The sequence below is a fragment of the Fundulus heteroclitus genome, chromosome 1 (assembly GCF_011125445.2).
Source record: "Fundulus heteroclitus isolate FHET01 chromosome 1, MU-UCD_Fhet_4.1, whole genome shotgun sequence".
Lineage (NCBI taxonomy): Eukaryota > Metazoa > Chordata > Actinopteri > Cyprinodontiformes > Fundulidae > Fundulus > Fundulus heteroclitus.
Window position 1 is genome coordinate 31,837,700 of NC_046361.1, and position 12,383 is coordinate 31,850,082.

At 40.2% G+C, this 12,383-nt stretch overlaps 1 protein-coding gene across 2 annotated transcripts in view; it reads left to right on the forward strand.

Annotated features, from left to right (window-relative positions):
- Positions 1-12,383, forward strand: part of dnmt3ba (DNA (cytosine-5-)-methyltransferase 3 beta, duplicate a) — a 36,459-nt gene that overhangs the window by 12,756 nt on the left and 11,320 nt on the right. For both annotated transcript variants that reach the window (XM_036141052.1, XM_036141056.1), the window contains exons 17-18: positions 4,396-4,508; positions 9,775-9,958. In XM_036141052.1, the coding sequence (XP_035996945.1) occupies positions 4,396-4,508; positions 9,775-9,958 (297 nt within the window). The remainder of the gene's footprint in view (positions 1-4,395; positions 4,509-9,774; positions 9,959-12,383) is intronic.

The window sequence follows — 12,383 nt, forward strand, 5'->3', positions numbered from 1 at the left end:
CTTAAAATTAGTGTATTTGTCCTTGATTTGAGCAAGTAAATAAGATGATTTGCCAATGGAATAGTATTTTTGCACCTAAAATAGGAACAATTCATCTTCGTCATCTTATTTCAAGTGCAGGATGACTAATTACCTTATTTTAGGTGTCAAAATACTCACTTCATTGGCAGATGATCTTATTTACCTGCCCAAATCAAGGATAAATACACTAACTTTAAGAACATTTTACTTATTTTTAGATCCGTTTTTGCAGTGTAAGTCTGCAAAGTCGACTAACAGGTCCCTGTATTCTTTGCCCCGTTCTCTCCTACAACCAACAGCTGCTGAAATCCATCAGAACATTTCTGTATAAAACAGGAATCTGATGTGTAGATTGTGAAGAGAAAGGGGACAGGAGAGTCCCCAGAGGAGCCCCTGTGCTGCTAAGGATTTTATTAGAGACACGGTTATCCAGGTTAAACAGTTCGTGGTCCAGTCGTTCAGAGATGGCACCACCTGCATCAGCCTCATCTCCTCACAACAGAGTGTTTGGATGGTGTTATAGCCACTCGAAAAGTCAAAGAACATAATTTTAACAGTCGTATCCTCTGCAGGGTGTAGATGAGCGCGTCATCTACTCCAATGTTCACCCTCAGCCTCAGATTGGAAGGGACCAGCCTCTTCAAGAAAAATATTCAGGGTGTTAGAAGCGAGGGCCACAGGTCTCTGTTCACAAGAGTCAGTTTCTTTTTGGGGAACAACTAGGATGGAACGGGTTCCTGAGAGCTTTTTTTCTCTCCATATTTGAGTCTATCAAGTTCTTTCTTCACCTGAAACCATTCTGGGTGTTCAGGTGGGGAGAGCTATACAGGTGAACAGGGAGAAGCGGGTGGTGCTGGACTGGAACAATGGTTCTGAGTTGCAGGGAGATAGAGCAAGGAGCCCAGGCTGGTTGAATTGGGTGTTTGAGTCGATGGAGTGAAACAGAGGAAATGATCGGATGGTACAGCGGTGAAAGTAAGCAACAAAGGGAGCAGAGGAAGAATGGGAGGAGCTTTCAGGTCAACCAGACATTCAACCTTTCAGTCTGCTCCTGATTCCCGTCTGGCAACATTCCACACTTCTGCTCCAGATCGGATCTTTCTCATGCTTGACCAGACCTGCTCCCCTCCATCCTGCTGCTGCTGATGTTCTAGTTTCTGTCTGTAGGCTTGTTTCCCCTCCGTCCAATTGTCATTCTTTAAAAACATTTTTCTTTTTAAATAGGTCTTTTTTTTTTGTTGTTGAAAAAAAGAAAAATTGGTCGCATATGGGCAAAAAAATCAGAATTGGGTCACTTTCTTAGCCTTAGGCTACGATTTGCTACGTGTGACGATTTTTTTGCCCATATGTGACCTGGATCTGATCTTTTTATTACAGTCTGAATAACACAGATCGGATTTTTTCAAATGCGACCCAGGCCACTTGGATATGTGGTCCTGAATCCGATACGTACCTGATCTTTTCAAATGCGACCTGTGTCTGTACAGCCAGGTCGCATTCATCTGACCTGTACGTCACAGATACTCGACAAACGTCACTATTCTGCGTCCTGCTATGCTGAAGCGGGAAGAAAGACGACACCCATAGCGGACAACAATAAGGAGAGCAGTCAATGGAGAGAAAGCTCCGGATAGAAAAGGAATTAAAGATCGCAAAATGCGCGCAAGCATTATAATCCATGCTTACTTCCGCAAACACTGCGCACGCTCACTACGTGTGACGTCATCGCGTCCTCGAGTGCGCATGCGGGACACTTAAGTTGAATGCATTTAGTTCACACAGGAGATCACATATAAGTCGCATATATTTGGAGATGTGAACAACCACGCAAAAAAATCCGATTTCACAAAACAATCGGAATTGAGCATTAAGACCTGCAGTGTGAACGTAGCCTTAGTGACCCAGGGTTTGTTGTTTTGGAAGCAGTGAATCTCTCTACTGGGTTACAGTAATGTTAACACAGATATCAGGCTGTAAGTTCATAGATATCATCTCTGTGCGTAAATCACAGAGAACAGACTGTCAGTTCTTAAGCAGTCCTGTAGACATTCCTCTGCTTCAGGGGCCCAGCATCTCACAAATCTGGAGATAACAGGTTCTTCTGACAACAGAGTGTAGGTGGCAGAGACGTACGTTGTTCCCCCTCTTGCAGGCTTTTCCATAAACTGTTAAGTGTTGTGACCAGCTACGTTTACATGGACAAAAGGAATCGGGATAAAGGGCAGATTAGAATAAAAATACGTCATGTAAACAAACCAATTGGAATATGATGATTGGATTAAGCTCAATCGGAATGAAACTGTAATCTGAACGAGAGGGGTTGTTTATGCCGATTGATAATCTGATCAACGTTCATATAAACGCTTGTCAGGCTCAAGTTATTCCGAATGTGACTGAACCGAGAGCGCAGTGTACCCGACGTAAACGTGACGTATTTCCGTGTTGGTGAGGGCCGTAAATACGTTGGGAAGCAAAACTGTCGGGGCTCCAGATACAAGCTTTCTGTTGGAAAAAATAAAAGAGCTCAAAATTGTTGCTTACTCTGTAACGTGTTAACCATAATTACAACCTGGTGCCAGTTCAGCCTGTACGAACTCATACAATACTGCTTTGTTTACTTTTTTTTTTTTTTTTTTTTTTTTAGGGAAATTTGATAACCGCACATGTCAGAGTGGTTCTATTCTGAATAAAACCAGGTGCACATCATGATTGGATTGATTGATTGTGTGCCCATACAAACGGTGCAATCCAATTATTTAATACAAATTAACTTTAATTTGATCGTGAAATTTTGTGCATGTAAACATAACTAGTGTCCTGGAGAAGGAAACACGGTCCAAATCCAGAAAGGAAAATTAATGAATGCACTTATTTAGCTTGGTGTTTTGCGATAGCATCGTGAACTACGTCAGCGTGTGCAGAGGCCGAACGTAAACACCTACGGCAGTGATAACAGCGAACGGCCGTCACGGGTAGGAAGGTCTTTGCAACAGATGCGATCTTTAACAGCTGCCTCACCAGGGTTACACTTTCTGTTTTGAGCCGGTAGAGCCAGACCGCTGATGCTGGTGTTCATGTCAGGTATGCAGTCCTTTAACCACGCCTCCTTGAAACACGTTAGGCTGTTCTCCCAATAGTCTTCCTGGCTCCTGGCGAAAGTCCCAAGCTCTTGAATTTGATGAACTCTTTAAAATGGGTGGTGGGGAAGGACATCTAATCTCCCAGATTTACAATGTGTTATTATCCAGATCCTCGCCGTCCATGCAGTGCCTTAGAATAGGCTGGGAGCAGGAATTAGGAACTGAGATAAGTAACTAACTCTGGAAAGCTGAGCTAGACGATACTCACAATTATTCTGCCAATTCTAGACACAGTCTTATTCAATTTAAAATCATCCACAGGCTTCATTACTGTAAAGTGAAATTACATAAAAAAATGTTCCCTAACACATCCCCGCTGTGTGACAAATGCCATATTGGAGAAGCCACACTTCTACATTCGTGCTTTTCGTGTACAAGATTAACCCCATTTTGGTCTGGCATATTCAAAACTTTATCAGGTATGTTCCGTACAGAGTTGAGGCTGGACCCACTTTTGATTGTACACAGAGTTTCTGTTCAGTTTTCTCAATTTAATAAATAAATTCTTATTTTATGCCTTTATCATAGGAAAAAAAGCTAGTGTTGATGTTCTGGAAAAATTCAGAGGTTCCATTAGTTAAATTTTGGCTTGAGGAACTGGTAAGGCTCTCTCATCTGGAAAAAATACGGTTCTCGTTAGCAAATAACTTAAAGCGATTCAATAGAACTTGGCAACCGCTTCAGCAATATATTGATAACTGTATTGGAAGAGAATTTGATGTGATTCTCTGTGTGATATGATGTAAGTCCTAGAGGAAAGGGAGGGGGGTGGGTCTTGAGAGTGTTCCTGTTTATTTATGTCACTTTTGTTTTGTTTTGATTTTGTATTGTCTTTATGTTTTATGTTGATATCAAAAGAGGACAAATTTGTATTGTTGATGTTTCAATTTTCATGTCTGATTCCTCAATAAAACTGTGTCAAACAGAAGAAAGTCCCAAGCTCTAATTCTGCATGGAGCAAACGTTAGCCATGACGATTAGATGGTAGAGTCGACCTTTAGGCCCCAATCAAACTGCAGAATAAAAAATTAAGGAAATACAGGAAAATATAACAAACTCAAAACCTGGTTAAAGTTATTTATTCTAAGAGTAACCCAGAATTAAAAAAAGTAACCTATAAATGTGTCCTGTCTTTCTGCATGCAGGCCAGGAGTCTGAATGGTTCTCCTGTATCTGGGAAACGGCCGTATTTCTGTAGTCGTTCTAAAAAAAATGTCGTCGTCTGCGTTTGCAGGAGAACTTCACAGAGACGCTGTATCGTTACGATGAAGACGGCTACCAGTCGTATTGCACCATCTGCTGTGGAGGCCTGGAGGTCATTCTGTGTGAGAACTCCAGCTGCTGCAGGTAAACGCCAAACTCTGTGCTGTGGATTCCCGTGGGTTTGATTTATGTCATGAGACAAACACAGGAGGAAGGGAAATAAAAATATTAAAGTTTATTGGGATTCAGAGTTATGGTAAAGATTAGCTCCTCTAGGCTGCAAAAACCAATTTTAGTGCTAAAATAATCAATCTGTGTGTAATTAATCTACATAATGTGTTTTACTTAGTGAACTTATATAATAAATTAACTTTTCAATATTATTTGAATTTATTCAATGGGTTTGTAAATGCTGAAGGTAATAAAAAGAAGTTAGAGGCTGTCAATCTTTTGTTTTAAACTGTCCCATTCATCTATAAAAATGTAGAACGTAGCTGTTTCCTGACTGTGTTGACATAGAACCATCGTCGCATAAACGGAAACAGGGTGAGCCAGAAATGTCGATTTCAGAGATGAGCTGCATTATTGTATGAAACGGCTCACTGTAGAAGAAGGTGAATAATTCCCTTTGTGATCAGTTTGTAAAGTCAGTTTTTCCTCCTGAGTTGTAATTCCCAACAAAACTTGGGCCACGGTAAGTATTTCAGAATATCTGGTCCATGTGGAAAACCTCACTTATTTAAAGGCCAACAACAACTAAAAGTAAAAGTAAACGTCTTGCCTAAAATATTTTTTTTAATTAATAATAGTTGATTTATCATTTCTGTACTAATAATATATAGTATACATGTTTGTAACTAACAGCCAGCTTGATCTTTCTCCTCCCAGAGATCAGATGTGGGTTTGTGTACAGCAGCTGGTTATATACTTGTTTTAATAGTGATGACAGTCTGCAGACACTGCGTGCTTCGCTCTGTTTGTCCTTCTTTTGTTCTCTTTCGTTCTCGTCTGTCAGACTGTTGTTTTTTCCATGCAGCTGCTTTGGTCTCGTGCCGCTTAAAATCCAGATATCAGAGGTTTGTAGTTGCTGGTCACTTTGATATTATAACAATCCCAAAGAAATGGAAAAGCCCATTAGAAGTAATAGTAAGAGTAGTCTGATGTATGTTTTGATTTAAATGCCGTTCCCTGTGAACACGTTCTGTCTCAACGACGATGAGACTGACAAGCAGATGCAGCTTCCTGGGATTTCATGTGATGGACCAATAATTTATAGTTGAGAAGCAGAAGGAAAATGGTATATGGGTTTCAAAACTGTTTAAAATCTTAAAAGGGTTTTGTGCACTTATTTATTTATTTATTATTATAATTTTATCCCAATTTAATACTTTTGTAGAACCACCTTTCGCTCCTATTACAGTTTAAATTATCTTTGCCCATTGTTCTTTGCAACATATCTTAAATTCAGTCAGGTTACACTGCAAAAAACGGATCTAAAAATAAGCAAAATGTTCTTAAACATAGTGTTTTTGTCCTTGATTTGAGCAGATAAATAAAATCATCTGCCAATGGAATGAGTATTTTGACACCTAAATTAAGATAATTAGACATCCTGCACTTGAAATAAGATTATGGAGATGAATTGTTCCTATTTTATGTGCAGAAATCTTATTCTATTGGCAGATCACCTTATTTACCTGTTCAAATCAAGGATGGATACACTAATTTTCAGAAAATTTTACTTATTTTTAGCTTCGATTTTGCAGTGTAGATTAAAGTGTTTCTAACCATCACTGTTCAAATCGTGACAAATTCTCAGTTTAAGTCTGGACCTTGACTAGACCATTAAAACTCATCAATATACTTAAATTTAAACTGTCAGGAGTTGGACAAGCAGGGAACCCAATATTCGAGCCAGACACGGTGTTGCGTTTAATAGATTTATTTATAACGTGATCTGGAGCAACCGGACATCCTCTGCAGGATCGAGCAGGAGAAGTGGAGGTGAGAGCTGGCTTAGTTACAGCTGAGGAGACAGGCTGGATGGCTGAGGCTGGGCCTGAGTCTGGGAGGCAGGATTGGGTCATACACGGGTGGTCAGAGCTAAGAAGGACAGACAAATCCAGGGGCTTTGCCAGGCCGGTGGTCGTGGTCCATAAAATAGAAGCTCAGTTGAATTTCTGACAGGAGTTTGGCAAGACAGCAAGATCCAGAACTATGAAAACAGGCATGAATTCACTGTAGATCTGATTATATGTTTAGAGCCGATTTCCTGCTGGAAAGTGAAGCTCTGGGTTGAATACTCCTCCACGACATGCTTAAATACCGTTTTATAACCCAACAAACCTCAAAAAAAGCTGGATTTAAACTGACATTACACTTCGCTGGACTGCTATTATTAACACTGCTGAAGGTGTTCGGATGTACTGGGTTGTCTTTAGGAGAATCAGAGTAATTGGAGTAAATACTTTTACATCCCACAGGTTTTGTTGGAATAAACAAAAACTTTTATATAGTTTTATTTCGATTTTACAATTATGCACCATCTGCATAATTGTAATTATCACAGTCTGTTGGTCTATCACATAAAATTGAAGTGAAAGTCATTGCAGCGTGGCAAAATGTGAAAAAGATTAAGGGATACGAATGCTTCAGCAAAGGACTGTATATGCGTCTTCAGGCTTTGATTTGCAACATACTTCAGGAGGAAATTAAGTCCTGTTTACATATTATATACATTTTTCTGACAGGCATAATAATTTTCACTTTAACGCTTCCATAATAGAGGACAAACACTACATCAGCCTTTGTTTTGCTGCTGATGACAAACACGCTTTGAATTATGACTCTGTTGACACACCAAACATGGTGTTTCAGTGGCGCTTTGTTCCTGTTCCTGCCTCTTCAGGTCTTTGTCCCCATGATCCGGTAACCAGCTGGTTTTTATGGAAGGAGAGGCCTCTAGTGAATCTTAAATTAACAAATTATTGTTTTATTTTTTTACATGTAGGCTTTTATCTTTTAAGTTGGAAATACTTGGTTTGGGTCTTGGCAGAAACAACAAAAGAAAAAGACTTCTACATTGTGGCTGTTTATTTAAAGTGTATATTTGCATTTACACAGTTCGGTTCTGCAATTATCTCCTAAAACCTATGTCTAAATAAAATTTTTGAATCAACAGAACAATTTGTGTTGACTGAGAGCAGAATTACTTATTTCTTGAAAAAAGTCTTCCTTCATTGATAATCAGAAAGAGGAACTTAATCATTGGCAACATGTAATTGTGCATGTGTGTGTGTGTGTGTGATATTATAAGACAAAGTTCAGAGTTCTGGGTCATAAAGGGGAAAATACTGAAGGTCATGAATTAGTGTTTGACTGTCAGGTCAACATCTTAAACTATTGACCCATCAACAGTGGGTCTGAATCGTGTTTCTTTATCTCACATATTCTGGAGATCTTAAGAAGCTTTATTGTCATTGTAATCTGAGGTACAATGACATGTTGTTTGGTTTAGATACCAAAATAATTAAATACATATAATGCACATTAAAAATAAAGGGCATTAAAGTGAAAAGTGCTATTATTCCAGCAGATTAGATTACGGCACAGAATTGAGTAATAGAACGATAGCTAGTTTGTGTTTTATGTTCTTTTTTTTTTTTTTTGCTTTTGTGTCTCTTTAAATTGTTTTGGAAAACCATTCAGGGGAATTAAATCAAAATATAAATAGACTTTCAAACAGCTTTTCTCCCAAACCTGTGAAGGCAGTCGCCCCCTGCTGAAAATCATAAAACGCCTGGTTCCACGGGTTCTTGATCCGATTGAGAATTATTTACACGGTCTTTCACATGCTAATGTCTATTTGCACACTTCCCAGGAAGTGTTTGTTTGCACATTCCTGCAATTTGCACGAATTACATGAAATTGTGTGGTTGCCTTCATATCACTTTGTAAATAGACTGCTGCTCTTCCTCTTTCTTTTTTTTACTAGAATGTTTCTTCATTATCTGAATATACCTGCTGATAAGTCTTTCTCCTCTGTTGTACATCTTAACCTTAAATTTGGCTTTTTTTCATATTGTGTTTTTGCATTTCTCAGGGTCTTCTTAGTTTTTCTAAAGGTGTTTTTTTATTTGTGTCTCTGTGTTATGTGTGGATTCAGAATCAACATCTCACCAAAATTTCATTATGGCTGCGTAATGACAAGGAAGATTCTTGATTTTTGATTCTTGAAGTAAATGGGCATGTCTGCGGAGAGAATATAAGGAATGATTGGGAAGACTGGCTGTGGTTCTTGCAGCAATTTTTTTCACAGCTCTGAGGAAGTAGGTGTATTTAAAGATTTAAAAATCTGAATATCATGCTTTTTCAGTTCTCATTTTTCACATTGAAATCATTCAGTTGTGGTTTATATAAAGTGGAACTGAAAGGCTTTGGTCAGAATTCCTTGTTAATTTACACATACATTCCCCTTTTTTACCTCTGTTCTGCTTTGCGTCTCTTTAAATCTGATGGAGGATCTTCATACCTCGTCCTCCTCAAGATTGCAGAGCGTGGCGCTTCACCTCTTTTGCTCATTTTTGCAGGATGCTGGGGGATGGTGTAGTGACCAGCCGAACAGTTACACTTATCCACTTGTAGCTTTGTCCTCCTTCGGCTTGGACTTCAAAATCGCTCAGAGAAATTAAAATTGCAAATTTGCAAGACTAGTAGCTCTGCAGCAAATATTGTGATGTAATTGTTCAACAAAACCAAATAGAAAACAGAAAACTGAAACACTTGAAAAGAAAATGACCCAAAAGAGCATAAAGATATCAACGCAGCTCCAGGACAGACTGCGTCCAAATTTTCTGCACTCCTAAAGTTCCCCAGTAAACAGAGTGAAAGGAAGCTTGTCCCTCCTCAGCGCTGTCAAGAAGAAGAGGCGCTGCTGAGCTTTCTTGATAATCTGGGTGGTGTTTGCAGCTCAGGTCTTCTGAAATATGGAGTCTGATGAACTTGAAGTTGGCACTATGTGAGACCAACTCTCAGCAGATGGTTTGTCCTCCAGCTGTCTGGAGTCCCCATCAAAGCGATCAAAGAAAGTGTTTTCTGGATTCCTCTAAATAAAACCTAAAGTTCTCTGGTGGTCCTGAGGACTTACCAATTCCAGTGTGTGTCTATGTGTGATATTATAAGACAAAGTTCAGAGGTCTGGGTCATAAACGGGAAAATACTGAGGTCATAAATGAGTGTTTGATTGTCAGGAATGTCAAAGAATGCATCTTTGCATCTGGAATTACTGACTAATGAATCGTAAATGTTCATCCTCCATTGTTTGACGTCTTATCCACATCAGCGCACTTCTGCTTTGTTTTATTTTATTTACAAATCACTTTATCTCCTTTCTGTATATTTCCTCGTGCAGATGTTTCTGTAAGGACTGCCTGGAGATCCTGGTGGCTGAAGGAACCTTTGAAAAACTAAAGAAGGTCGATCCCTGGATCTGCTTCATGTGCGAGCCGTCCAAGTGTGATGGACACCTCAAAGTGAGACCAGACTGGAGTGTCAAAGTTCAGGATTTATTCGCTAACAACAGTGCCATGGAGTTTGTAAGTCCCACATTTCTGATCATGTCAAAGTGTATGACTTCATCTTTCACATCACGTTAAACATGTGTCTATTGAATGCTCACTGCTTTTACTGAATCAAAGTATTTAGTAGAAATCCACAAGCTGGGAGCAGACAGAACTCTAAATGTGCTAATTTTATCTACCTTTATTTGTGTTGAAATCCTAAAACATTGTTAAAGGATTCAAATCACATTTATAAATCCCCTTTATTTTCGCTACCTCAAGTAGAAAACAGGTTAATTTGTTTATGCTGGGCACTGAAACCTCATGTGAATCTGGCTCCATCAGAGTCTTCGCTGCAGCGCTGAACCTGTGGGATGTTATCTCTCTTATAAAACCGAGGAAGAGATGCAGTAGCTAAAGGCTTATTTCCTTATTACCCAAATATGTGAGGAGAATCACTCATGTTCTACGCACGTGTTTGAATATACAAATCGTAGTAAAATTTGGGAGCTCCACAGTACAGTAGTTATTAGACTGTTTCCTTACAGCAAGAAGGTCCTGTGTTTAATAGAACAGCTTTATTGTCATTATGACAAAAGGATCTCATGTTACGTATCGATGTACAAACAATAGTTAAGTAAGATAAGATAAGGGGGGAAAAAATAAAAATCTGTCGATTGTATGATTGGTCAGAAATGTCAAATGGCTGTGGTTACTGAAACGGTAAATGGCCATTTATAATTATATAGCGCTTAAACAAGGCCGACGACCCAAAAAGCTTTACTCTACAATCAGTCATACTCTGACGCTAGTGTTAGGAGCCGCCGCTACACCGTGGAGCGATACACCGGCGTCACCGGACCCTCTGACCACTGCCAGTGACCACTTCCAGCAGGCAATGCAGGTGAAGTGTCTTGCCCAAAGACACGACAACTGAGACGGCCAGAGCGGGAGATCGAACCTGCAACTTGCCAATTGCAGGACAATTGCGGCACTGTCACTACTATATTGAGAATGTTGCAGTGCAAGTAGCCTTTGAACTTCGGTTCAAAAGTGTTTATTGTTCCCAAAGGGAAATTAAATGTTGTAGCTCATATTATCAACGCTTCTTCGACGAGTTTTTGTCAGTGCTGATGGCAGCGGGATGAAGGATTTCCTTGTTGTGGTCTATCTTACAGTAGATCTGGAGAAGGGTCGTCCTTAATGTTCATTTCATAAAGAATCCTTCTATTCACGATAATCTTCAGAGGCCCCAGAACAGAGCCAGTCTTCTTTATTCGCTTGTTTAGCGTATTTAAGTCACTGCCTCTGATGCCACTACCCCAGCAGATTTTGGCAGAACACATCACCCTATCCACAACAGACTAATAGAAGATGTGCAGCATCTTGCTGCAGCTCCACAGTTGCATCTGCAGTCCAGCTTGTTGTCCAGGTGAACACTGCAGTATTTATACTCATCCATCATCTCCACATCTCACCCCAGTGATGGAATTAATGTTACAAAAGGCGAGAAACTGGACCCAAGTGCAAACCCGAGGCAACGGCAGGCAGGCAACTGAAGGTTTAGAGATATTTTGATCACAACAGTAACTTGTATTTGAATAGGGGGTTTTCACTGACGTCACTAGCCAACTTCCGGTCCGCCATATTGGGTGGCACACTTCCTTATCTCTAGTTGTCGTAAACGTATTATCGTATCGCGAATGGATAAGTACGCCAGCACGCTAGAGCGACCAGATGAGGACGTATATCTGAGGAAATGTTCCGTGATCGACCATATGGACCCGTATGCCCTCCACGGTGCCTTGTTTAGCCGTAATCCAGATGATTGGCCAAATGTAGAGCACGGCGACATAGTGCATTACCTGGTGTTCGGTGAAAACCCTCTGCACAGTCTTGAGGAAATGAGAGCTTACAAGGATCTAGAGGCTCACAACCAGTTCACATCTGGTTATGTACATCAAGGAAATCGCCATCATACGTGGACGGGTGAGTTTTAATAAGATGGTAAAAATGTAAACAATCCGACGCAAATGTGTCGCATGCTTCTGCGGTGGCTGGCGGCCGGCGATGCGCGAAGGCGCTTGGCTGCAAGGCCGATCGACGCCGCTCGCGGCTTTAATTATTTAAGCAGAACAATGACCAGTGAAAAATTAAGTTTTATTTACCGTATTGGCGCCGGTAGGAGCTGCAGATCATAAAGCCAGCAAACAGTGGGAACACAGCAACTCGTTCAAAGGTAAGCTGCGCTCAGACGGGCTCTGGCACATGCTAGTTTAGTAGCTGCTAACCGTCAGTGCTAACAACCACTCGCGCATGTAATGTACTTTTAACTTGCTGCTATGTGTTTCAAACGTTTAGAACACACTCTCATTGACATCGGGATACTGTGGAAAGTTATGTTCGGTCTTACAGCCGCGATCCAAGCGAGCCGACGACTCTTTGTTATCACTAACAGTTG